The sequence below is a fragment of the Centropristis striata genome, chromosome 9 (genome assembly GCF_030273125.1).
Source record: "Centropristis striata isolate RG_2023a ecotype Rhode Island chromosome 9, C.striata_1.0, whole genome shotgun sequence".
Taxonomy (NCBI): domain Eukaryota; kingdom Metazoa; phylum Chordata; class Actinopteri; order Perciformes; family Serranidae; genus Centropristis; species Centropristis striata.
This window is the reverse complement of record NC_081525.1, coordinates 2,153,046-2,178,876: the sequence shown is the minus strand read 5'-3', so window position 1 is coordinate 2,178,876 and position 25,831 is coordinate 2,153,046. Positions and strand designations below refer to the sequence as shown.

Sequence of the window (25,831 nt, the reverse complement as noted above, 5' to 3'; positions counted from 1 at the left end):
CCTGCCTGGACGTTGTGCATTGGTGGTGTAGCCCTAAAGCGTCTCTCAAAGCCACAGACAGCACTAAGTAAGGCCAGTAACAGTTATTAGGCGATAGGCAGACTGTATCGGAGTGGACTCGCTATCACTACTATTGGAGAAGCAGCTTATAATCTGATGATGGACGACTGTAAACTTGTGAACAGGAGCAGCTGCGATGGTCAGTTTCTCGTTGTGCTACACTTTGAGAGGAGAGGCAGTGCTGAGCTTTCTGTCCACCCTACAGCTGATTCCAGTTGCTGCAGCTGATTCCAGCTGAAATCAGCCGCTGCAAATCCGCTGGAATCAGCCGCTGCAGCTGGAATCTGCCGCTGCAGCTGATTCCAGCTGATTCCAGCTGGAATTAGCCGCTGCAGCTGATTCCAGCTGATTCCAGCTGATTCCAGCTGCTGCAGCTGGAATTAGCCGCTGCAGCTGATTCCAGCTGATTCCAGCTGCTGCAGCTGGAATTAGCCGCTGCAGCTGATTCCAGCTGATTCCAGCTGCGCCCGGCAGTGCACGCCTGACGCAAATATCAAATTTTAATCTGAGGTGCAGACAGGAAAAGACTGTGGCAGTGTGTAGCACGCTGAACATCTCTAAATCTTTATAATTACTGTCGTTTTTTACCTCGATTAAACCGATAATATCATATAAAACTGGATTATTTGGGTTTCTGGTTTAAGCTCAGAGCAACAAACACACTCGCAGTGGTGCAAAGTACATTTACTCAAGTACAGTTTTGGAGGTACTTGTACTTTACTTGAGTATGCAAAAAATGTGTTTAGTCTAAAAACCAGATAAAACAGTAAATCTGAGGGAAATTATTTCACTTGACAATATTTCTTGAATTGAGATGATTAAATCTAGAAATAAGCATGTTGAACACTTTAAAAAGAAGAAATTTATCTTGGTATGTACCAAATAACTTGCAGTGTATGGGCCAAATGGTAAAATTAAAACTTCTGAGTTTGTCAAAAAAACATCTTTTCTCTTAAACTTCTGCTGGAAAAGTCGCGTCTATAAATTCTTTAGTTAAAGAATTCTCGATTATCTGATCTTAGGTTGCAGAGGGCTCTCATTCACTCCTACGGGCAATTTAGAGTTAAAGAATTAAGCCCAAGCTTCATGTCTTTGGACTGTGGGAGCAGAACTTGCAACCTTCTCCCTGTGAGGCGAAGTGCACCACTACAACCACTACAACCACTGCAACCACTGCTCCACCGTGTCAGCAGAAACATTTTCTTTAAGGTAACGAGCCAAATGACTTGTAAAATTGGCTCACAAAATTTGCTAAATTTGGTCTGATAAGAGTCAAAAATGATTAAATCCGAGCACATACCACTAAGGCCGAGTCCTTGTCGGGGGTTTGAATCCGGCCTGAAGTCAATTTGCTGCATTTTTTAAAAGAAAAACATTTTTATCACCATTCAAATTAGCAGAAACTGGAAGTAGACAACTGAATTTGCTCTGAATTTCATGCATGGAAGTTGAACTTTTTTTGGCTTCATGCACAACTAAGCAACTTTCATAGGAATGAACGGAGCCTCGCCTCTAATACCGTCTCAGTTCTTTTACACGTCCTGACTAAACGCAGAAAAACGTTTTTTTTAATGATGTGGTGAACAGTGTTGGACTGAACAACTTGTTTCCTGTTTTAATACGGCAGGTTTATTAACAGTAAACATGTCGTTCACCCTGTAAACTGGGGCAGAATTTGAATTTGCTGCTGAATATTTTCAAGCGTTAACTCTTCAGAAAGGCATCAATTATATTAAATGATACGGTATAATATGATATTAGCTCCCTTGTTGTGCTTTTTGTTGATTTATCTTTGTTTTGAGAAGTTATTGTGCTTCTAAACCCGCCACATTAAGAGTTTCTGTGCAGCGGCGTGCACTGCCGCGCTGCTCCTCCGCCTCCGTGAGACGACCTGGTGAACTGGGTGAACTGGGTGAACTGGAGACGGGACGGGGATGAGACGGACTAAATAACTGGCAGTAGTGATTATTGACTGCTCACAAACATGGACCGAAGCAGAGAGAGAGAGTGGAGGAATGTTACAATAGTTAAATCTGTTTTTTTCTTTTTCTTGGAGAGCTTTAGGGGGACGGGAGGCGATCAGCAGCACTTCTGAGGTAGCTGGGCGGGCTTGTCCGTCAGTCTGGTGGTCTTGGTCCCCGGAGCGGCCGGGACCTCCACGTCCACGCGCTCCGACATCTTCACGCAGATGATGTCCACCAGCCGCTCGAACACCTGCCGCACGTTGATGTTCTCCTTGGCGCTCGCCTCGTAGTACTCGAAGCCTGCAGGAGGAACAGACGGGAAAGTTTACAGCTTGTTTCTGGTCAAGAGAGAGAGAAGTCTTCTATCAGCTCACAGCTGCACCACAGACTTTATGAGTCTTTGGATTCGTTTGGCATCTTTTTGTCTTCATTTGAAGCAGGGGTCTCAAACTTAAATTACCTGGCGGCCACTGGAGGCTGTGTCACAATGAGCAAAAAAAGACACAAAATGACCAAAAAAGTACACAGAATTACCAAAAAAGACACAGAATTATTTAAAAAAGACACAAAATTACTAAAAAAGACACAAAATTACAAAAAATACACAAAATTACTAAAGAAAGACACAAAGTTCCCAAAAAAATATACAAAATGACCAAAAAAATACACAAAATTACGAAAAAAAGACACAGAATTACCAAAAAAAGACACAAAATGACCAAAAAAATACACACAATTATTAAAAAAGACACAAAATTACCAAAAAAGACACAAAATGGCCAAAAAAAGACACAAAATTACTAAAGAAAGAAACAGAATTACCAAAAAAGACACAAAAATGATTTAAAAAAGACACAAATGACCCAAAAAAGACACAAAATGACCAAAAAAAGACACACCATTTTTTAAGTGGTGTATGGATGTGTGGATGCAGGATGTGTGTGTGTGTGTGCGCACGTGTGTGTGTGTGTGTGTGTGTGTGTGTGTGTGTGTGTGTGTGTGTGTGTGTGTGTTTAACCCTTTAACACCACAGTAAAACAACAGACTGAGGCAGCAGTATTTCTGTAACTTGTGTGTTCTTTGAGTGTTTTTGTTTCTGGAGGATTTAAAGAGAACGGACACATAAAACAGCTTCAGTTCCTCTCAGTCAGAGTTCAACCGGCGGTTTGCTGATCTCCTGTGTCTCCTGTAATCTGGGTGTGGTTTCATCTATTTGAGCATCTTAAGGAGTGTTTGCTGTATTTAGACTCTCGTTCCCACTTTACAAATATCTCACTGTGAAACACACAGAAACAAGCTGCAGGAACTCTGATATCTGAGAGTAAAACCTGCTGAATCCGTCTGAAGCTTCTCCAGCTCTGACCTCGCTGCTCTGTCTTCCTGCCTGCAGCGTGTACTTTATTAAACGCTCATATCAGCCAGAAAATATCCTCCGGCAGAGCAGCTAAACCAGTATTCCTAATCCAAACATTGCTTAGCTTTAGGCAACACTTAAAAAATGAGTTTTACTGTTGAACACAAGTTCAGCTGCTGGTTCTCACAGTGAACATTAATACACTTCAGCTTCAACTGCCCTTATTCTTATTTTTTAGTCTACATTTGTCTACATTCTGTCAAATTATTATATAAAAGTAGCCGAATTGTTGATAAAAAAGCTCCTGTTTGCAGTGAACTCACATATGTACATACATTTATCTCTGTATTAATTTAATGCTGAATAAAACTTAAAAACATGATAATTCTCAGGCAGGTTCTGCACAGTGGTTTAAACCAATAAGTGCTAGTTCATCTGGCTTTAATAGTCATTTTGTTTCTTTTTATAGTCCTTTTCGTGATGACCCAAAAAACTACAAAAAGACATAAAATTACTAAAGAAAGACATAAAGTTCCCAAGAAAATATACAAAATTACTAAAAAAAGACACTAAATAACCAAAAAAAGACACAAAATGACCAAATAAAGACACAAAATGACCACAAAAATACACAAAATTATTAAAAAAGACACAAAATGACCAAAAAAGACACAAAATTAGTAAAGAAAGACACAAAATCACGCAAAAAAGACACAAAATTACCAAAAAAGACACAAAATTACCAGAAAAATACACAAAATGACCAAATAAGACACAAAATTACCAAAAAATACACAAAATTATTTTTAAAAAAGACACAAAATTACGCAAAAAAGACACAAAATGACCAAAAAAATACACAACATTTCAGTACAAAAATGACTATTAAAGCCAGATGAACTACCACTTATTGGTTTTCTCCACATATTTAACATATTGAAGTATTGTCATGTTTCCAGCCTCTCCTGTCCTCTCCTCTCTGCTCTGTGTAAACAGATTCTTTATTTTAAATGACACATGGAGAATAAAGATATTCTGACACTAATATCAACATTTAAACACAAGTTTGGGTCACTTTTTATAACGGAAACATTAGTAATTATGTAATGATATGTTCAAAGACCGTTGGAAAGTTCAAACTCTGACGATAATTCCTGTTTTTACAGTTTCTTTCTACGATAAACGCTGGATTTTTTGTGATTTTTTTTTTAAAGGAAACATTCCTATCCGTTTCTCAGCGTCTCACCTAGCTGGTCGGCGAGGTGTTTGCCTTTCTCCGGAGGAACGATTCTCTCCTCGTCCATGTCGCACTTGTTGCCGACCATGATGACCTGGGCATTGTCCCACGAGTACGTCTTAATCTGAGTCGCCCTGGAAACACATTTTAAACCAGTTAGTATTCAGAGTATACTAAACACTGTAAAAAATGTCTGTAGATTTTACGGTGAAAAGCTGCTAAACCACGACAGTAAAAGACGTAAAATGATAAATGTGTTAATTCAGACACTGTAGACGTATAAATCAGTCAAAACAAAAAAATTAAAAATACATTACTCCGCTGTAAAATACACTGGCACCGTGTTTGTAGCAAAAAATATACTGTAATATATATACAAGCCGTCATTTTTGCATATATTTTTTGTAAAAAATACTTTTTCTCACTGTTAAATGTACTAAACATCATATCTCTAACAGAAATATACTGTAATATTTAATTATGTCTAATTATAAAGGATTTTCTTGCCAATTATATGGCAAAACAGTGTTTCTTTTCATGGAAAACCCTTTTTTTTTTTTTTACGGTAAAATATGGACTAAAATGGCAATCTTAAACAGGAAATCAACAGTGCTAATGTCATTTTACCATATTTATTACGGTAAAGTTCTGCCAACCACAGCTGCTGGTTTTTAACCGTAAAAACAACAGTTTTTTTTACAGTGACGATACTGATTCTTGTGGAAAGAACGCTGCAAAGTTCGGCTATGTGTCATTTATTGTTGACCTGCTATCTCCCCCTAAACATCAGAGGTGGAAAAAGTATTCAGATCTCTTACTTAAGTAAAAGTACTAATACCAAACTGTGAAATTACTCCACTACAAGTAAAAGTCCTGCATTCAAAATGTACTTAAGTGAAAGTACAAAAGTATCAGCATCAAAATGTACTTAAAGTATCAAAAGTAAAAGTACTTGTTATGCAGAATGGAGCCGCTCAGATTGTTTTATATATTCCAAATATCATATTATATTATTATTATTGATGCATTTATGTATACAGCGTTTTAATTTTCTCAAGGTAGGGCTCATATTGACTATTTAATATTCTGTTATGAGGTTTATTTCAAAAAGTGTCTAATCACCTAAATTTATTGTGTTTTTTATGTTAAACCTCGAGTGAAAAGTAACTAAAGCTGTCAGCTAAATGTAGTGGAGTAAAAAGTACAATATTTGCCTCAAAATGTAGTGAAGTAGAAGTATAAAGTGAATATCTAATATTCTAAATATATTATTACATTATTTGTAATGTGCCTTTTATGTAACCAGTGTTTTAATTTAGTAAAGACAGGACTCATTGTATCTACTTAAAATACTGTTATGAGGTTTAATTAAAAATATGTCTAATCACTTTAAATTGATCTTATGTTTTATGTTATATCTCAACCTGTAAAGTAACTAAAGCTGTCAGCTAAATGTAGTGGAGTAAAAAGTACAATATTTACCTCAAAATGTAGTGAAGTAGAAGTATAAAGTGACATAAAATGGAAATACTCAAGTAAAGTACAAGTACCTCAATATTGTACTTAAGTACAGTACTTGAGTAAAAGTACTTAGTTACTTTCCACCACTGCTAAACATCCACTCCATCCGCCCATAACCACCGATTCTAAAATAAATTCAAATCCTTTATTTTAGCTTATTTAAAAATTTCATTTAAATATATTTGGAAGACACAAATGCACCGATTGAAACAATGAGACTTACCAACAATAACAAATATTTTCGTAAGACAATGAAATTTGTCATTTTTGTGCAAAATTACTTTTTTTTTTTTTTTTGAAAGTGCAGTACAGTGAGAATGATCTTTTTTTTTTCCTATATACAAAAGCTTTTATTGCACAATTAAACTATTATACAATATACACATTCTGGGTTCCTTTTCTGTATAGTGAGATATTGTTTGAACAAAAAATAGGTGAGAATTGTTCTGTCGTTCATCGTTATAAATTGATCATTTTATCATTAATTTGACACAGGGGCCACAGCAGGGGCCAAGGGCTTCTTCACAGGGGCAGTGGCCCCTGGAGGCCCCTGTGTAGAACCACCACTGCTGAATAGGAAGTGGTTGACCCTTTTACAGTTTGAGCCTGAAACAGAAAGCAGAAGCAGCGTGAAGAGTCTCCCGGAGTCGTACCAGTCCTGGACGGCGTTGAAGGACTCCTCGTTGGTGATGTCATACATGAGGATGAAGCCCATGGCGCCGCGGTAGTACGCCGTGGTGATGGTGCGGTAGCGCTCCTGCCCCGCCGTGTCCTGGACACAAACACACAGTCACATGTTAGTTTCCAACCTAGTGGAGCCCTAAACACCAGTGGTGGAATGTAACTAAGTACTTTTACTCAAGTACTGTACTTAAGTACAATATTGAGGTACTTGTTCTTTACTTGAGTATTTCCATTTTATGTCACTTTATACTTCTACTTCACTACATTTTGAGGCAAATATTGTACTTTTTACTCCACTACATTTAGCTGACAGCTTTAGTTACTTTGCACTCGAGGTTTAACATAAAAAAACACAATAAATTTAGGTGATTAGACACTTTTTGAAATAAACCTCATAACAGAATATTAAATAGTCAATATGAGCCCTACCTTGAGAAAATTAAAACGCTGTATACATAAATGCATCAATAATAATAATATAATATGATATTTGGAATATATAAAACAATCTAAGTGGCTCCATTCTGCATAACAAGTACTTTTACTTTTGATACTTTAAGTACATTTTGATGCTGATACTTTTGTACTTTCACTTAAGTACATTTTGAATGCAGGACTTTTACTTGTAGTGGAGTAATTTCACAGTGTGGTATTAGTACTTTTACTTAAGTAAGAGATCTGAATACTTTGTCCACCTCTGCAATTTTGAGGTATTTGTACTTTACTTGAGTATTTTTATTTTATGTAACTTTATACTTATACTCCACTACATTTTGAGGTAAATATTGTACTTTTTACTCCACTACATTTAACTGACAGCTTTAGTTACTTTACAGGTTGAGATATAACATAAAATATAAGATCAATTTAAAGTGATTAGACATATTTTTAATTAAACCTCATAACAGTATTTTAAGTAGATACAATGAGTCCTGTCTTTACTAAATTAAAACACTGGTTACATAAAAGGCACATTACAAATAATGTAATAATATATTTAGAATATATAAAACAATCTGAGTGGGTCCATTCTGCATAACGAGTACTTTTACTTCTGATACTTTAAGTACATTTTGATGCTGATACTTTTGTACTTTTACTTGAGTAAGTTTTGAATGCAGGACTTTTACTGTAGTGGAGTAATTTCACAGTGTGGTATTAGTACTTTTACTTAAGTAAGAGATCTGAATACTTCCCCCAACACTGCTAAAGACTACTAACTAAATTATAATTATAAACAAATTATAACCAATATAACTTGATGGGAAAACTAGTTTGTGTAGTTGTCTGTTTTTACTACAATATATAATAACTGAAGTATAAAACCTCAGATTCTCCTGCTGGAACTGATGCGTTTTTCTCATTTTTATAAAAAAAACATTATGCAAAAGCTCATTTAACCTTTTAGGCTGTAAGTTAACGACACGATCTGCATTAAACTCTGACATCAGAGCAACAAACATCTACAATAGCATGTTTTTATGATAAATCTCAATCTGAAAGCTGTCGGATATAAATGTAGTGGAGTCAAACGTACAATATTTACATCTGAGATGTAGTGTAGAGGAAGTATAAAGTGACATAAAATGGAAATACTCAAGTAAAGTATCTCAAAATATACTTGAGTACGTATACTCAGTGACATTCCACCACTGGTTGGTTTATTTTGAGCTTTAACAGACGTGATGAACATTAAAAACGTATAAAAGCTGGAAGATTATTAATGCATGCTAACATTAGCGGCCTATCTATAGCATGCTAACGTTAGCTATCGATCGATAGCATGCTAACGTTAGCGGCCTATCCATAGCATGCTAACGTAAGTGGCCGATTAATATCGTGCTAACGTTAGCGGCCGATCATAGCATGCTAATGTTAGCAAAACAGGAAAAATCATGATTCATGAATCATTCAGATTACTTTACTGCAGTAAAAGTACTAATACCACACTGTGGAATTACTCCACTACAGTAAAAGTACTGCATTCAAAACTTACTAAAGTAAAAGTGTCAAAATGTATTTAAAGTATCAAAAGTAAAAGTACTCGATATGCAGATTGTTTCATATATTATAACTATATTACTGGGTTATTATTATGGATGCATTTATGTACACAGCATTTTATTATATAGTTACTATTTTTAATGTTCTGTTTTGTGTTTCTAATCTATAAAAATGTGTAAATTTATCATGTTTTTATGTTAAATCAATATAATAAAGATACATAAAATAGAAATAAAAAGCACCTCAAAATTCGTATCAAGTATCAACAGTAAAAGTACTCGTTATGCAGAATGTTAAATATATTATTGGATTATTATTACTATTAATGCATCAAGATGGGGCTGATTTTAACTATTTAATATTCTGTTTTGTGATTTAATGTATAAAGCTCCAAACTGAACATAAGCACAGACTCAGTAAATGTTCCTGTTTCTGCCTGTTGGACTCTGTGTGTCTGGATATTATCTGAGATATTCTGGCTTTAGAAACCAGACTGTTTGATTTGGCTAATTGTCCAATTTGCTGTTTCCATGGAGACGGTCTGAAGTCCTCCATGTTTTAAAAGCATCGATTTTCTTCACAGAACCAAAAACAAAAAAAATAAATAAAAAAGTGTCACTCAAACATGAAGGAATATATAAACAGACACACACACACACACACACATCCTGCCTGTATAAACCACTTTAAAAAGTGTGTGTCTTTTTTGGTCATTTTGTGTCTTTTTTGGGTCATTTTGTGTCTTTTTTTTTTATAATTTTGTGTCTTTTTTGTTAATTCTGTGACTTTTTTGGTAATTTTGTGTCTTTTTAGTAATTTTGTTTCTTTCTTTAGTAATTTTGTGCCTTTTTTGGTCATTTTGTGTCTTTTTTAAATAATTCTGTGTCTTTTTTGGGCATTTTGTTTATTTTTTAAGTAATTTGTTTTTTTTCTGTCATTTTGTATCTTTTTTGGGTCATTTTTTGTCTTTTTTTAAATAATTTTATGTCTTTTTTGGTCATCCTGTGTATTTTGTTGGTCCTTTTGTGTCTTTTTAAAGTCATTTAGTTTTTTTTTGTCATTTTGTGTCTTTTTTTTTGTCATTTTGATACTGCCTCCAGCGGCTGCCAGGTAATTTGAGTTTGAGACCCCTGCTTTAAATGAAGACAAAAAGATGCTAAACGACACACACACACACACACACACACACACACACACACACACACACAGCTGTTCTCTCAGAAGCGACGTGTTGATGATGTTAATCTACACTTGCAGCTCTCACCTGTCAGCTGCTCTCAGGTTTTCAGGTTTATTTATCATCTTTATGATCATCAGATGCAGATTTTAAACCTCCGAACCTCAACAAGCAGCTTTCAGGGAGTTTCTACATTTTCCTCTGCAAGATATAAAATCTATATAAATCTATAAGTCCTGCAGCTCTGTAGAATCAGCACAACTATGTCTAGAAGTGGGAACAACTCAAACAGTCTTTGTGCAGAATAACACAGATACAATGACAGAAATCAGAAAAAACAGGTTGCATTTCTCTGATGAATTATTTTAAAAAATGTGAATGAAACCGAATTTAACACTTTTCCAAGTGTCACGATTATTGTAAAAAAAACAAAAAAAACAACAGATGCACAGAATGACCAAAAATAAAGATGGAACATCACCAAAAATTATACAAATGACTAAAAAAATACATAAAATTGCCAGTAAAAGACACAAAATGACCAAATAACAACATAAAACGAGTAAAAAAAAAAGGCACAAAATTAGCAAAAAACAACATAAAATGATACAAAAAACCCAGACAATTACCAAAAAAGGCACAAAATTACCCCCAAAAATATGTAAAATTACAAAAAAGGTTTTCTCCACATATTGTATGTACTGAAGTATATGTTGAATTTCAAAAATTTGAATAAAACGGATTTTATATATAAACACTTTCCCAAGTGCCTACAAACCAGTTTTCTCCACATATTCTCAGTATTGTCATGTTTCCAGCCTCTCCTTAACACAAGTTTTGGTCACTTTTTATAACGGAAACTTTCATAAAAGATGATTGATTCAAGGACCGTCGGAAAGTTGAAACTCCGACGATAACGCCTGTTTCTTTCTACGATAAACGGTGGATTTTTGGTGATTTTATTTTGAAAGAAAACATACTTTTTCAGAGATTTCTGAGGGTTAAAATAAAATGAATGTTTCTTCTTGTTCCCACTGGAGGAGAGGAGCTATCATGCTAATGTTTCTGCAGTAGATTGTTCAGATTATCAGGTGGTTTCAAACACTTAAAGACAAAATAAACATGAGGGAGACACGGTTTCATCTCCTCTCAGACTCTGAACGTTTAATCTGAGGCTCCGATCGATCCACTGCAACGAACCGGCCGAGCCTCAATGTGACTTTCACGCCCGTCCACAAACAACAAAAACAACAACGACAACAACAAGTCTGTGAGCGGCCTCGTCTCCTCCTCACAGCGTTCAGCTGCTCTGCTGCAGTCTTCCTGCTAAATTTAGCCTCTTTGTGCTTCGCTTCCTCTGCTCCGCTCACCAATCTCTGCTTTTCTCTTTCTTTCCTCCACAGCAGAGTCCTCGTTTGCATTTAATTAATTCAGATTTGATGTGCAGTCTGTGTGTGTGTGTGTGTGTGTGTGTGTGTGTGTGTGTGTGTGCGGCCACATTAATCATAGAGCGTGATAAGCAGAGCTTCTGGCAGTGACTGATTTCTCTCAGTCGAGTTAAAAGCAGATAGAAATGTGTGTTTGATTCCCACTGAGAAGACGTCACCGAGTGGACAGAAGTCTGTGGACGGCCTCGGCGCTCAGAAACCGGTTCAAACCGGTCCAGTTCTTCAGCGACAAACTGGGAGAAACGCTTCCCTGATTGGTCAACATCACCACGAGAAACTACTGGATTTTACGCCCAGTGAATGTTTCCGATCAGGTCATTTCCTGCTCAGTTGGGCGGCTCAAATATAGATTTTTTTTGGAGACTTTTTGCTTGTCTTGGTTTGTCGAAGCATTGATGTATTTCTTATTTCGCTAAATATTAAAATTCTACGGTGTCCCTGAGAGCTCACAGCGCTGCAGAAAGAAGAAAACACATGCAAAGACACAAAACACAAGCAAATTAAAAAAAGATAATCAATTTGACAACACAAGAACAGCATTAGAAAATACTGCAAAGATAACAACACAACAGAAGTGTTTCCAGAGGACACTTAAAAGTGACGCACACGTCTGGACATGCTGGATATTATCACGTTATTTCAAGATTATGATAATTTCACGTTATAACATTGTAACAATCGATAGCATGAAGTTAGCAGCCAATCGATATCATGCTAAAGTTAGTGGCCGATCGATAGCATGCTAAAGTTAGTGGCCGATCGATAGCATGCTTAAGTTAGCGGCCGTTCGATAGCATGCTTAAGTTAGTGGCCGTTCGATAGCATGCTTAAGTTAGCGGCCGTTCGATAGCATGCTTAAGTTAGCGGCCGATCGATAGCATGCTTAAGTTAGCGGCCGATCGATAGCATGTTAATGGTAGCAGCCGATCGATAGCATGTTAACGTTAGCCGGCCGAACTATAGCATGCTAACATTAGCGGCCAATTGATAGCTAGATTAGATTTGAGAGATTTTCTTTTTACAGCAAATATACATTATCAGTAGTTTGGTGCAAATATACAAAACTTTGTGGTTAAGTTTGTAGATTTGTAGTCAATCGAAATTACGAAAAGAAGCATTAGCTTTCTGCTGCTAAAAGAGTGAATGTTATGATTTTTATTTTAGATCGAATTAAACAATAACATGCCGACAATAACAAGACAGTAAAACTATGTTACATCGCTAAAACAGCAGTAGAAACTCAAAATAAACAGATTTTTCTGTGATTTAATGTGAATAAATGGATCTAAAGGATGCAGAAATAACTACAACATGATGCTGATGTGTAAAACGTCTGAATTGAAGCTTTGCCAGGTGTTAAACCAACAGTTTAAATACGTCACAGCACTAATACATCAATTTTAATCCAAAAATACCTGATTTTTCTGTTTTTTAATGTCAATAAATGCATCAAAACGATGCAGAATAAACTACAACATGATGATTTGTAGTCAATCAAATGACAAAAACCACAAACAGTCACATCAAGAGTTCAATATTACAATACAAGACATAAAACAAATGTTTTGTGTTTTTGGTTAACATCCAACAACTACATCTCCCATGAGCCTTTGCTGTTCAAATCAGAATTCATTTCCACCGACACAAATATCGCATAATTGTTTGTGTGTGGTTGTTTATGCATGTTTGTCGTTTTTTTTTTACTCATCACAGTGCTTCACATTGAATCAATCGGCTGTGATTAGCTCTACTTACTGCCTCACACACACACACACACACACACACACACACACACACACACACCCTGCAGCTCCCCTGCCGGGTCTCAACCTCTTCGCCCCGAGAGGTCCCTTTAATTGCCACCGAAGACAACACTGTTAGTGTGTGTGTGTGTGTGTGTGTGTGTGTGTGTGTGTGTCGGCGAGAGAGTGAGTGAGCGTGAAGAGCTGCTGCCATGGCAACAACATCGCCACCGATGATAGAAGCAGCAGAAGTCTCTTTTTATCCTCCAGCAGCTCCGAGCTGACGACCGCAACACTTTACATTATATCATATATTATTATTATTATTATTATTATTATAGAACTGTATGTTATATGACATTATATTATATATTATTATTATTATTATTATTATTATAGAACTGTATGTTATATTACATTATATTATTATTATTATTATTATTATTATTATAGAACTGTATGTTATATGAAATTATATTATATATTATTATTATTATTATTATTATTATTATAGAACTGTATGTTATATGAAATTATATTATATATTATTATTATTATTATTATTATTATTATTATTATTATTATAGAACTGTATGTTATATGAAATTATATTATATATTATTATTATTATTATTATTATTATTATTATTCTTATAGAACTCTATGTTATATTATATTATACTATATTACATTATCATATGTAACTGTATGTTATATTATATTTCATTATGTTATCCTATGTTAATGTATGTTATATTACATTATCATATGTAACTATATGTTATACTATATTATATTATTTAATGTGATTTTTCTGTTATGTTATTTGTTATGTTATGTTATATTACATTTCATTATATTACATTACATTACAACATTATACGTATTATACTATATTATATTACACTATATAATATTATATTACATTATATTATATTATACTATCTTATATTATATTATAATACATTATATTATATTATACTATATCATATTATATTACATTATATTATATTATACTATCTTTTATTATATTATATTATAATACATTATATTTAGGGCCTCGGGGCAATCGCACCGAGCACTGGTCCCATACAGCAATATCTGTAGGGACCAGTGCTGCACTACTGTTATACTGTGGATTTCTTCTTCTTCCTCTTGCGGACGCAATTTCGTCCCGCTACAAATTATATATCAAAATGTGCGGTTTGATCGGGATCGGTGTGCTATTACTTTTCTCTATGGAATACGAATTTTTCGTGACAAATTTTTCGTGACGTAAGTCGCGAAAAACTGCCCAAAATTTTGCATTGAAATGAATGGGACGGCCGAAAGAAAATGAGCAAAAAAGAACATTAATTGAAGATTTTCAGACATCTACTTCTCCGGCATAATTTCACCTAGAGACTCCATTTAAACTTTAAACAGTCGACACAAGTCTAATGTATTGGTGTATTAATTTGCATTTCGATAGGTCATATAGTTTTTTATCAATCCCTGTTCAATGACCATGATCATTTTTGGAGAAATTCTGAGATTATAATGGGTGTGTATTGCACGGAATGTTCGTGTCAGAGTGTGTGATGTCATCGCTCAGAGTGTAGAGGGAGAGGTAAAACTGTCAAAAAATAAATTTGAAAACTGCGCTCCAGGCCGCAAATTCCACTCTACAGAAATAATTTATACATTGAAATGTAGGAAAATTTGTCTTCTCACTCACAATCCTCTGGTAAAGCTGTCAGAGTTATAATTTGGGCGTACGACGCAAAGATGCGCCACCAAAACCACCAACAGCCTCATTGGGTCCCATATTAAAAACGCAGGAAGATTTCGGAAAAAGTGAGATTTAACTGTTCTTTTAGATCGCTCTAACAAAGCTATTTTTTAATTTTTCTTAAAAAAAAAACATATGTAGAGGTTCAGGAAGAACTCAGGACGCTCAAAGTGAAGTCGGATCAATGATAGGTATTATGGTTTTGCCAAAAATGCTTTCTGTTCGAGGCCAGAAATTTCACTCTGTCCACCTCTGGCTGCTTTCACTCTGCCAGAAGATTCCACAGCTGTTAATTCCATTGATTGCTCTGCTCTGATTGGTCGACCCAACGCTTTGATGTTTTGATGTGATTACAGTTACAGATACACGCACACACACACACACACTGGTCATTTAATGTAATAACAGTTAAAGATACACGCACGCACACACACACACACACACACACACACATGCGCGCGTAAGCGCGCACACTCCTCCAGATACAAATGTTTCACACAAACACACACACATTTTGAGGTTAAAGGTCATAGGTTGCTGTATCAATAAATACTTGAAGAGGAATGTTTGTTGTAGGTGTGCTCCTTGTATATTATATAGTATTATAACATTACTAGTATTAATTGTTTGAAATCTCTGAAGAATCTCATCATAGTGTACACACACCGGCAGTAGCCCCCGTGGCCCTTTCAAAATTTCCCCCAGAGGAAATTTTCTAGTATATTATATTATATTAGATCATATTACATTATAATACATAACATTACATTATATTATGTTATATTATACTATACTGTATTATATTTTATTGCATTAAATTATATTATACTATATCATATTATATTACGTTATACTATATTATATCATATTACATCATATCATATTACATTATATTACTTTATAATACATTACATTACATTACATTATATTATATTATATTATATCATATTACATTATATTATATTACGTTATATTATATTATATTATATTATATTACATATTGTTGTGTTACAGTGATAGCAACATATTTTATGGAGCAAAAGGACCATTTTATTTCCCAGCAACCAGACCTACTTTCAGGTGAACTTGATGTTCTCAGAGTATTTATAATAATAATTAATAGCTCTTATTGCACTTTACCTTGATTGTTTGCTTTTATTCTTCCTGTAAGTCGCTTTGGATAAAAGCTAAATGACTAAATGACTAAATGACTAAATGACTAAATGTAAATGTACTTCCTCCTGGAGGTTTAATGAGGTTTGATCTGTGGTTTAGAGCAGCTATTCTCAACCTTGGGGTCGGGACCCCAATTGGGGTCGCGAGATGATTTCTGGGGGTCGGCAAATCATTTTGGAAGTCAGCTCTGTGTTAAAGTGTTCATGTGTTTTAGTCTTTTTGGTAAATTAATGTCTTTTTTTGGTCATTGTGGGTTTTTTTGGTCATTTTGTGTCTTTTTTGGTCATTTTGTGTCTTTTTTTTTGGTCATTTTGTGTCTTTTTAGGTAATTTTGTGTCTTTTTTTAATCATTTTGTGGTCAATTTGTGTCTTTTTTTTGTCATTTTGTGTCTTTTTTGGTCAATTTGGGTCTTTTCTTTGGTCATTTTGTTTCTTTTTTGCTCAATTTGTGTCTTTTTTGATCATTTTCTGGTCCATTCGTGTCTTTTTAGGTCATTTTGTTTCTTTTTTGGGTGATCTGAACTGTGCGTGTGAGATTGTGTTCAGTGAGCGGGGGTCATGGACAACATGCATGTTAAATTGGGGGTCGCGACTCAAAAAGGTTGAGAACTACTGGTTTAGAGGAGAGAACTCACCCAGATCTGCAGCTTGATCCTCTTGTCGTTGCGATAAACCGTCTTCACCTTGAAGTCGATGCCGACGGTGCTGACGAAGGAGTTGCTGAAGGAGTCGTCGGCGTAGCGGAACAGGAAGGAGGTTTTCCCCACGCTGCTGTTCCCGATGATCAGCAGCTTGAACATGTAGTCAAAGTTCTGGTCGGAGCCGTCCCGCTGCCCGAAACGCTGGTCTGCCTTCGCCATCTGGAGCGTCGGATCAGGAGAGAGAAAACATCATAAATGTCATGAAAAAATTAATCTGAACAGGAACTAAATTCCACTCAGGACTTTCACCTAGTAGACGGATAAAAAGATGTAAAATTAGCCCCAAAAATACACAGAATGACCAAAAAAAGGGAAGAAATGACCAGAAAAAGACAAAATTACTAAAAAAAAATACACAAAATGACAAAAATAGACAAAATGGTTAAAAAAATAAATACACAAAATCACCACAAAAAAATGCAAAACAACCAAAAATACAAAAAAAAAAAAAAAAAAGAATAAAAATTACCAAAATGATGCGAGACGACCAAAAAAATATGCAAAAATTATCAAAAAAAAACAAAACAAATGAGATGAACAGCTGCCTGAGCTGCATCTCTCTTGCTCTTTATTCTCTTTATACAGTCACCTGACGTGTTTTTCACTCAGGCTGTAAAACAACAGCTGCTCCTCCAGCTGACATTTCAGAAGTTTTAATCTGATGATCTGCAGCCAAATATGATCCAACGAGCCAACAAACCTGCAGCATGTTGAACAAAGACGCAGAGCAAACAAACCTTTCCTGTTAGACTCTCTTAGACTCTGTTATATTCTGTTGGACTCTGTTGGACTCTGTTGGACTCTGTTAGACTCTGTTGGACTCATGTTGAACAGCTCCGCTTTCTGTTTCATGGAGGGGAACTCCTGTTTGTGTTTGCCCATGGTGCCAACCAGCTATATAACACAACTGTCTGTCTATAGAATTATTAACTTACAAGTCAATTTGCAAAGAAGCCCAGCTGGAGACACTAACAAAGTTAGAGACAAGAGAGACAATGAAAGAGCAAACCCCTTGAAAAATGTGCTTAACTGTGTTAAGCTAGCGTTGCTTTATTTCAACCTAGCTAGCAAGCTAATACAAATGAAACGTCTTCACACAAAAAGGCATTTAAAAAAGATTCGGACTTCTCCTCCTCCTCTTTTCTTCTCTTTCGATACTGAGCACCGGAGAGCTTTGACGGTGTTTCATCTTGCAAGATTTATCAAAACATAACGTGTCTGTCACTTGACCTGACCTCTGTGACAGTGATCTGACCTTCTAAAGGGGGGCAAGGCAGTGACCACACGTCACGTGACTCAGCACCACGAGTGTCATTGTTTATCTGTTTCTTTATTCTGTAAATATTTATTGTTAACAAAATAAGGGAGGGCAACAATGGGCATCGAAAAACTATTATTGTTTTTTTTTTCTGCCTCGAGGGTGACTGGCGGCGCCCCTCCAGCAGGTGGCGCTCTAGGCCAGTAGTTCTCAAACTTCATACAAACTCAGATGATGACGAATTTTGGACAAATAATGAAGCAGACAACAACTAAAACATCTCTCTGTCTGTGCATTTATATATATATTTTTTATATTTTATTGTTATTTTTAATCTAAGTCCTTTGCTATCAGTTTAAAGGTCCATTCTGACCTCCTGAGTGTGTAACAGTCAGCTTCAAGACAGAGACTCCTTAGAAAGTAACAACTTGATACTTTGGGATTTGTCAGAAAAGACACAAAATTACCCAAAAAAGAATCAAATTAACCACAAAATGACACAAAATGATCAAAAAATGTCTTAAATTAAGCAAAAAAGGACTGAAATTGACCACAAAATGACAAAAAAATTACCACAAAAAGACACAAATTGACAAAAACGACACAAAATGACCAAAAAAAGACACAAAACGGCCCAAAAAAGATACAAATTGACAAAAACGACACAAAATGACCAAAAAAGACACAAAACGGCCCAAAAAAGATACAAAATGACCAAAAAAAGACACAAAATGACCAAAAAGACACAAAATGACCAAAAAGACACATTAACGCATGAACACTTTAACACAGTGGAGACAGAGCTGACTTCCAAAATGATTTGGCGACCAGCTATGTCGCATAGAGCCGGCCCTGACTGGAGGACCGGGGGACCTGGGGACCCGAGGACCTGGGGACATGGGGACCTGGGGACCGGGACACCTGGGGACCTGGGGACCGGAGGACCTGGGGACCTGGGGACCTGGGGACCTGAGGACCGGGGGACCGGGGGAGGGAAGAGAACGACCACGAAACGAGTCTGAAACGCTGATTCTCGTTACGTGTGAACGCTCAGAATCTTCTGGTTCTTTATGAGACTCATAACGTGATTCATCAGGCTGAAAATAACTTGTGAGTGTCTGCAGCATGTGGAGATTCTGCTCGTCATCTAGTCTCTGGGTTCAGTGACAGACAGACTCACAACCATACAAACACTCAGTGTGTTGCATCTTTCTTCCTCTGTATACTCTCTACAGGCACCTGATGTGAAAATCGCCAAAAAAATTACCCAAAAAAGGGAAAAAATTACTAGAAAAAGACAAAAGTACCAAAAAAGACCAAAAATTACACAAAATTACTGACAAAAATATAGAAAATGACCAAAAAAATTCACTAAATTACCAAAAAAAGATACGAAATGACCAATAAAACACACTAAATGACCAAAAAAAAACTTTAAAATGACAAAAAAATTACACAATATTACTAAAAAAAGACAGAAATTGACCAAAAAAATGTTCACTAAATTACCCAAAAAAATCTATGAAATGACCGATAAAACACACTAAATAACCAAAAATTACAAAAAAAAGATAGAAATTGATCAAAAAATTGTACTAAATCACTAAAAAAGATACAAAATGACCAATAAAACACACAAAATGACCAAAAAAGCTTTAAAATAACCAAAAAAGTACACAAAATTACAATAAAAATCTACGAAATGACAAATAGAAAACACTAAATGACCAAAAATTACACAAAATTACTTTTTTTTTTAAAGATAGAAATTGATAAAAAAATTGTACTATATTACCAAAAAATATACAAAATGACCAAAAAAAAGCTTTGAAATAACCAAAAAATTACACAAAATTACAAAAAAAGATAGAAATTGATCAAAAAATTGCACTAAATTACTAAAAAAAGATACAAAAAGACCAATAAAACACACTAAATGACCAAAAATTACACAAAAATACTAAAAAAAGATAGAAATTGATTTAAAAAATTGCACTAAATTACAAAAAAGATACAAAATGACCAATAAAACACACTAAATGACCAAAAATTACACCAAATTACTTAAAAAAAAGATAGAAATTGATCAAAAAATTGCACAAAATTACTAAAAAAAGATACAAAAAGACCAATAAAACACACTAAATGACCAAAAATTACACAAAAATACTAAAAAAAAGATAGAAATTGATTTTAAAAATTGCACTTAATTACAAAAAAAGATACAAAATGACCAATAAAACACAGATCTGTCACCATGCTACTCTCAGACTCTCCTCCAGGCTGCGTAGTGAAACCGCTTCAGATGATCCAGAAGGTCTCCAACCAGCCAAAAGGTCCCAGCGCTGCTCCTCCAGCTCCTCCTCTACCTGCTGCAGCACCAGATCCAGATCTCTGATGCTGGTCTACAGAGCTGTCTCTGGTCCTGACCTCCTCCCTGAACCTGATCCAGATCTCTGATGCTGGTCTACAGAGCTGACTCTGGTCCTGACCTCCTCCCTGAACCTGATCCAGATCTCTGATGCTGGTCTACAGAGCTGTCTCTGGTCCTGACCTCCTACCTGAACCAGATCCAGATCTCTGATGCTGGTCTACAGAGCTGTCTCTGGTCCTGACCTCCTACCTGAACCAGATCCAGATCTCTGATGCTGGTCTACAGAGCTGTCTCTGGTCCTGACCTCCTCCCTGAACCTGATCCAGATCTCTGATGCTGGTCTACAGAGCTGACTCTGGTCCTGACCTCCTCCCTGAACCTGATCCAGATCTCTGATGCTGGTCTACAGAGCTGTCTCTGGTCCTGACCTCCTCCCTGAACCTGATCCAGATCTCTGATGCTGGTCTACAGAGCTGACTCTGGTCCTGACCTCCCCCCTGAACCTGATCCAGATCTCTGATGCTGGTCTACAGAGCTGTCTCTGGTCCTGACCTCCTCCCTGAACCAGATCCAGATCTCTGATGCTGGTCTACAGAGCTGACTCTGGTCCTGACCTCCTCCCTGAACCTTCAGAGAGGACCTTCTCTCCTAGACCACACCACAACTCTCCTCCTTAGAGCAGCTGTTCTCAACCTTGGGGTCGGGACCCCAGTTGGGGTCGTGAGATGATTTCTGGGGGTCGCCAAATCATTTTGGAAGTCAGCTCTGTCTCCACTGTGTTAAAGTGTTCATGTGTTTTAGTCTTTTTGGTCATTTGGTCTTTTTTGGTAATTTAGTTTCCTTTTTTTGGTCAACTTGTGTCTTTTTTTAAATCATTTTGTGGTCAATTTGTGCATTTTTTTGGTCATTTTGTGTCTTTTTTATCATTTTGTGGTCAATTTGTGCCTTTTTTGGTAATTTTTTTGTCTTTTTTTTAGTAATTTTGTGTCTTTTTTGGTCAATTTGTGTCTTTTTTTGTCATTTTGTGTCTTTTTGGTCAATTTGTGTCTTTTTTTGTCAATTTGTGTCTTTTTTGTCATTTTGTGTCTTTTTGGTCAATTTGTGTCTTTTTTTGTCATTTTGTGTCTTTTTTGGTCAATTTGTGTCTTTTTTTGTCAATTTGTGTCTTTTTTTGTCATTTTGTGTCTTTTTTGGTCAATTTGTGTCTTTTTTTGTCAATTTGTGTCTTTTTTTGTCTTTTTGGTCAATTTGTGTCTTTTTTTGTCAATTTGTGTCTTTTTTTAGTAATTTTGTGTCTTTTTTTGTCAATTTGTGTCTTTTTTTGGTTAATTTGTGTCTTTTTTATCATTTTGTGGTCAATTTGTGCCTTTTTTGGTAATTTCTTTGTCTCTTTTTAGTAATTTTGTGTCTTTTTGGTCAATTTGTGCCTTTTTTTGGTCAATTTGTGTCTTTTTCAGTCATTTTGTGTCTTTTTTGGTCATTTTGTGTATTTTTTGTATGATCTGAACTGTGCGTGTGAGATTCTGTTCAGTGAGTGGGGGTCGCGGACAACATGCATGTTAAATTGGGGGTCGCGACTCCAAAAGGTTGAGAACTACTGGGTCAGAGAATCCTCTCTAGACCTGATTGCTGCATTAAGGCCTCTTATTGCACTAGACCTTCATTATCCCCCTTTTCCTGTAAATCTCTTTGGATAAAAGCGTCTGATCAATGACTAAATGTAAACTGTAAAATGTAAATAAACTATACTAAATTAGAAATGTATAAAACAGTAATATTAAAATACTATGACTGATCATTACATATTAAGTTATTTTATTATTTGTCTTATCTTTAACTTCTTTTCCCCGATTACTGTGATTATTATTTTTATTTATTTATTCATATGCTCTGTAACCCCAATTTTTTACAGTGCCATATATTCCCTTAAAATACAAATAACATTTTAAGAAAATAATTGAAAATACAATAAGTAATAGCAATGTGAATTCATATTATAAAATAACAATAATAATAATAATTAAAAGTATAATAAAGATACAGCCACAATTATTTACATCATTTTAATCCCCCCATTTCTTTTATTTTTTTTTTATATACTACTAATAGTATTAACTGTACCATATTATATTATTCCTTAATACAAATAAAAAATAAGAAAATATAAGTGTATAATATAAAAGATAAAATAACCATTTTCTGTTACTTTGATTATAATTTTATTTTTATATGCTCTGTAATTCCAGTTTCTCTTTATTATTTAATTTTATGCCCTATTAATCTGTGTTATATAAATGTTAAAAAGTAAAAAGAAAAAAAACTTTTTAAATGTATTTTTATTTTATTTTATTTTATTTTAATTTTATGCTCTGTAATTCTGTGTTGCATATAATTTCTTAAAACAAATAAAAATTAAAAATAACATCATTATATAAAACATACAATAACTGATATTTACATATGTTCACCTCTTTATTTTTATCATTAATAATAATATTATTGTTATTGTTATTATTATTATTATTATTATCATTACTATTGTTATATTATGACTATTATTATTATTATTATCATTATCATCATTGTTATTATTATTATTATCATTATTATTGTTATTATATTATTATTATTATGACTATTATTATTATTATTATTATTATTAATAATAATATTATAATTATTGTTATTATTATGACTATTATTACTATCATTATTGTTGTTGTTATTATTATTATTATTATTATTATTATTATTATTATTAAATGCTCTGTTATTACAGTTTTATCTTTACATAATTTCTTAAAACAAATAAAAACGAAAGATTTTCTTTATACCATAACATCTATACAGTTATTATTGGAAAATAACCTTTTATGGAGTTTTGTTAGATTATTATAACACACGACAGCAGAGTGAGGAAGACTCCACATTCCTGCAGGGAGCTGAAACATTATAGATTCAGATCCCTGCACACCGCACCTGTCTCATTATTATTATTATGGGATATTATAGGAACATTATGTTTTATCACCAACAAAAGGCACAAAATGGTCCCAAAAACCCTCAAATCAGCTCAAAATGATGCAAGAGGAGCGTAAAACCATGAAATCAATACATGATAATCGATAATAAGGCCACGGGAACACTGTGGGTCTCTGCAGATGTGAGATGAAGGAAATTAGAATATTTATTATTATTATTATTTCCTTTATAATGAAGAAAAAACGAAAAAAATAAGGAGATTATAAGGATATAAAGGAGCTCCGCACCGGCTCAGGTGTGATCGACGTTTTTTTTCTGGATTCTTATCAGTCATCAGGCCCGTGTGTGTGTGTTTGTGTGTGTGTGTGTGTCTTACCTCTGCTGGGCGGATCTGATGCTCTCTCTCTCTCTCTCTCTCTCTCTCTCTCTCTCTGCACCTGATGGAGGCAGCTGCTCCCCCTCAACAGAATAATAATAATAATCACTAATAAATAATAATAATAATAATAATAAAACAGGTGTTATTATCCTCGGCAGAGCGACGCGTCCGACCGTCTGTGCAGCAGCTGAGAACCAGGAGTGCCGGCTGCGTCGTCTTCTAATCAGCAGAGAGGGTTTTTTTTTTCCTTCCTTCCTCGCAGAAATGAGGTGAAACTGTGTGTGAAACGTCTCGTTCCTGAACGCCTCACGCAGCTTCTTTACGCACGGCTCTCCGCTGACATGCTGCTGATCCGAGGCGGAGCGGAATGTTTGCAAAGGAGCTGCTGCCTGTCACCTCCTCCTCCTCCTCCGCCCTAAAAATAACCTCCAGCCGCTTCTCTGTGAATGAATTCTCTCTCTCTCTCTGTCTCTCTCTCTCTGTCTCTCTCTCTCTCTGTCTCTCTCTCTCTCTCTCTCCGGGCTGTTTGCACGCAGCTACCGCGTCCTATCACCGCTGCGGGTTTGTTGTGCAGACGCGGGAGCGGCAGGTGCGGCAGGAGCGGCGGGAGCGGCGGCCGCCTGCGCGCTATGACTCATACTAAGTGAGGCGGTGAGGCGCGTGATCGCTTCAGCATCAATAACAAGAGACAATCAGAGCGAGAGGAGAGGACAGGGACACTCAGAGCGAGAGGAGAGGACAGGGACAATCAGAGCGAGAGGAGAGGACAGGGACAATCAGAGCGAGAGGAGATGACAGGGACACTCAGAGTGAGAGGAGAGGACAGGGACGATCAGAGCGAGAGGAGAGGGACAATCAGAGCGAGAGGAGAGGACAGGGACAATCAGAGCGAGAGGAGAGGGACAATCAGAGCGAGAGGAGAGGACAGGGACGATCAGAGCGAGAGGAGAGGACAGGGACGATCAGAGCGAGAGGAGAGGACAGGGACACTCAGAGCGAGAGGAGAGGACAGGGACACTCAGAGCGAGAGGAGAGGACAGGGACAATCAGAGCGAGAGGAGAGGACAGGGACGATCAGAGCGAGAGGAGAGGACAGGGACACTCAGAGCGAGAGGAGAGGACAGGGACAATAAGAGCGAGAGGAGAGGACAGGGACACTCAGAGCGAGAGGAGAGGACAGGGACAATAAGAGCGAGAGGAGAGGACAGGGACACTCAGAGCGAGAGGAGAGGACAGGGACACTCAGAGCGAGAGGAGAGGACAGGGACGATCAGAGCGAGAGGAGAGGACAGGGACAATCAGAACGAGAGGAGAGGACAGAGACGATCAGAGTGAGAGGAGAGGGACACTCAGAGCGAGAGGAGAGGACAGGGACACTCAGAACGAGAGGAGAGGACAGAGACACTCAGAGCGAGAGGAGAGGACAGGGACAATCAGACAAGAGGAGAGGACAGGGACGATCAGAGCGAGAGGAGAGGACAGGGACAATAAGAGCGAGAGGAGAGGACAGGGACACTCAGAGCGAGAGGACAGGGACACTCAGAGCGAGAGGAGAGGACAGGGACACTCAGAGCGAGAGGACAGGGACACTCAGAGCGAGAGGAGAGGACAGGGACACTCAGAGCGAGAGGAGAGGACAGGGACACTCAGAGCGAGAGGAGAGGACAGGGACGATCAGAGCGAGAGGAGAGGACAGGGACGATCAGAGCGAGAGGAGAGGACAGGGACGATCAGAGCGAGAGGAGAGGACAGGGACGATCAGAGCGAGAGGAGAGGACAGGGACACTCAGAGCGAGAGGAGAGGACAGGGACAATCAGAGCGAGAGGAGAGGACAGGGACAATCAGAGCGAGAGGAGAAGACAGGGACAATCAGAGCGAGAGGAGAGGACAGGGACAATCAGAGCGAGAGGAGAGGACAGGGACAATCAGAGCGAGAGGACAGGGACACTCAGAGCGAGAGAAGAGGACAGGGACAATCAGAGCGAGAGGACAGGGACA

The 25,831-nt window shown here is 36.5% G+C and overlaps 1 protein-coding gene across 1 annotated transcript; it reads right to left on the bottom strand.

The window, feature by feature from the left end:
* Window positions 1–593: 593 nt before the first annotated feature.
* rab3b (RAB3B, member RAS oncogene family) lies at window positions 594–24,210 on the bottom strand. The gene is made up of 5 exons (XM_059341590.1): window positions 23,830–24,210; window positions 16,774–16,998; window positions 6,790–6,908; window positions 4,625–4,749; window positions 594–2,324 (listed from the first exon to the last, which is right to left on the bottom strand). Exons 2-5 carry the CDS (start codon window positions 16,996–16,998, stop codon window positions 2,140–2,142), a joined length of 654 nt encoding a protein of 217 aa, XP_059197573.1. The 5' UTR covers window positions 23,830–24,210; the 3' UTR covers window positions 594–2,139.
* Window positions 24,211–25,831: the final 1,621 nt, after the last annotated feature.

Coding starts and splice junctions, on each gene's coding strand:
- rab3b (XM_059341590.1), bottom strand. CDS start 16,998: ATGGCGAAGGCAGACCAGCGTTTCGGGCAGCGGGACGGCTCCGACCAG. Junction 6,909..16,773: donor GGATCAAGCTGCAGATCTGG/GTGAGTTCTCTC, acceptor GTTTGTGTCCAG/GACACGGCGGGGCAGGAGCG. Junction 4,750..6,789: donor TTCAACGCCGTCCAGGACTG/GTACGACTCCGG, acceptor ATGTGTTTCCAG/GGCGACTCAGATTAAGACGT.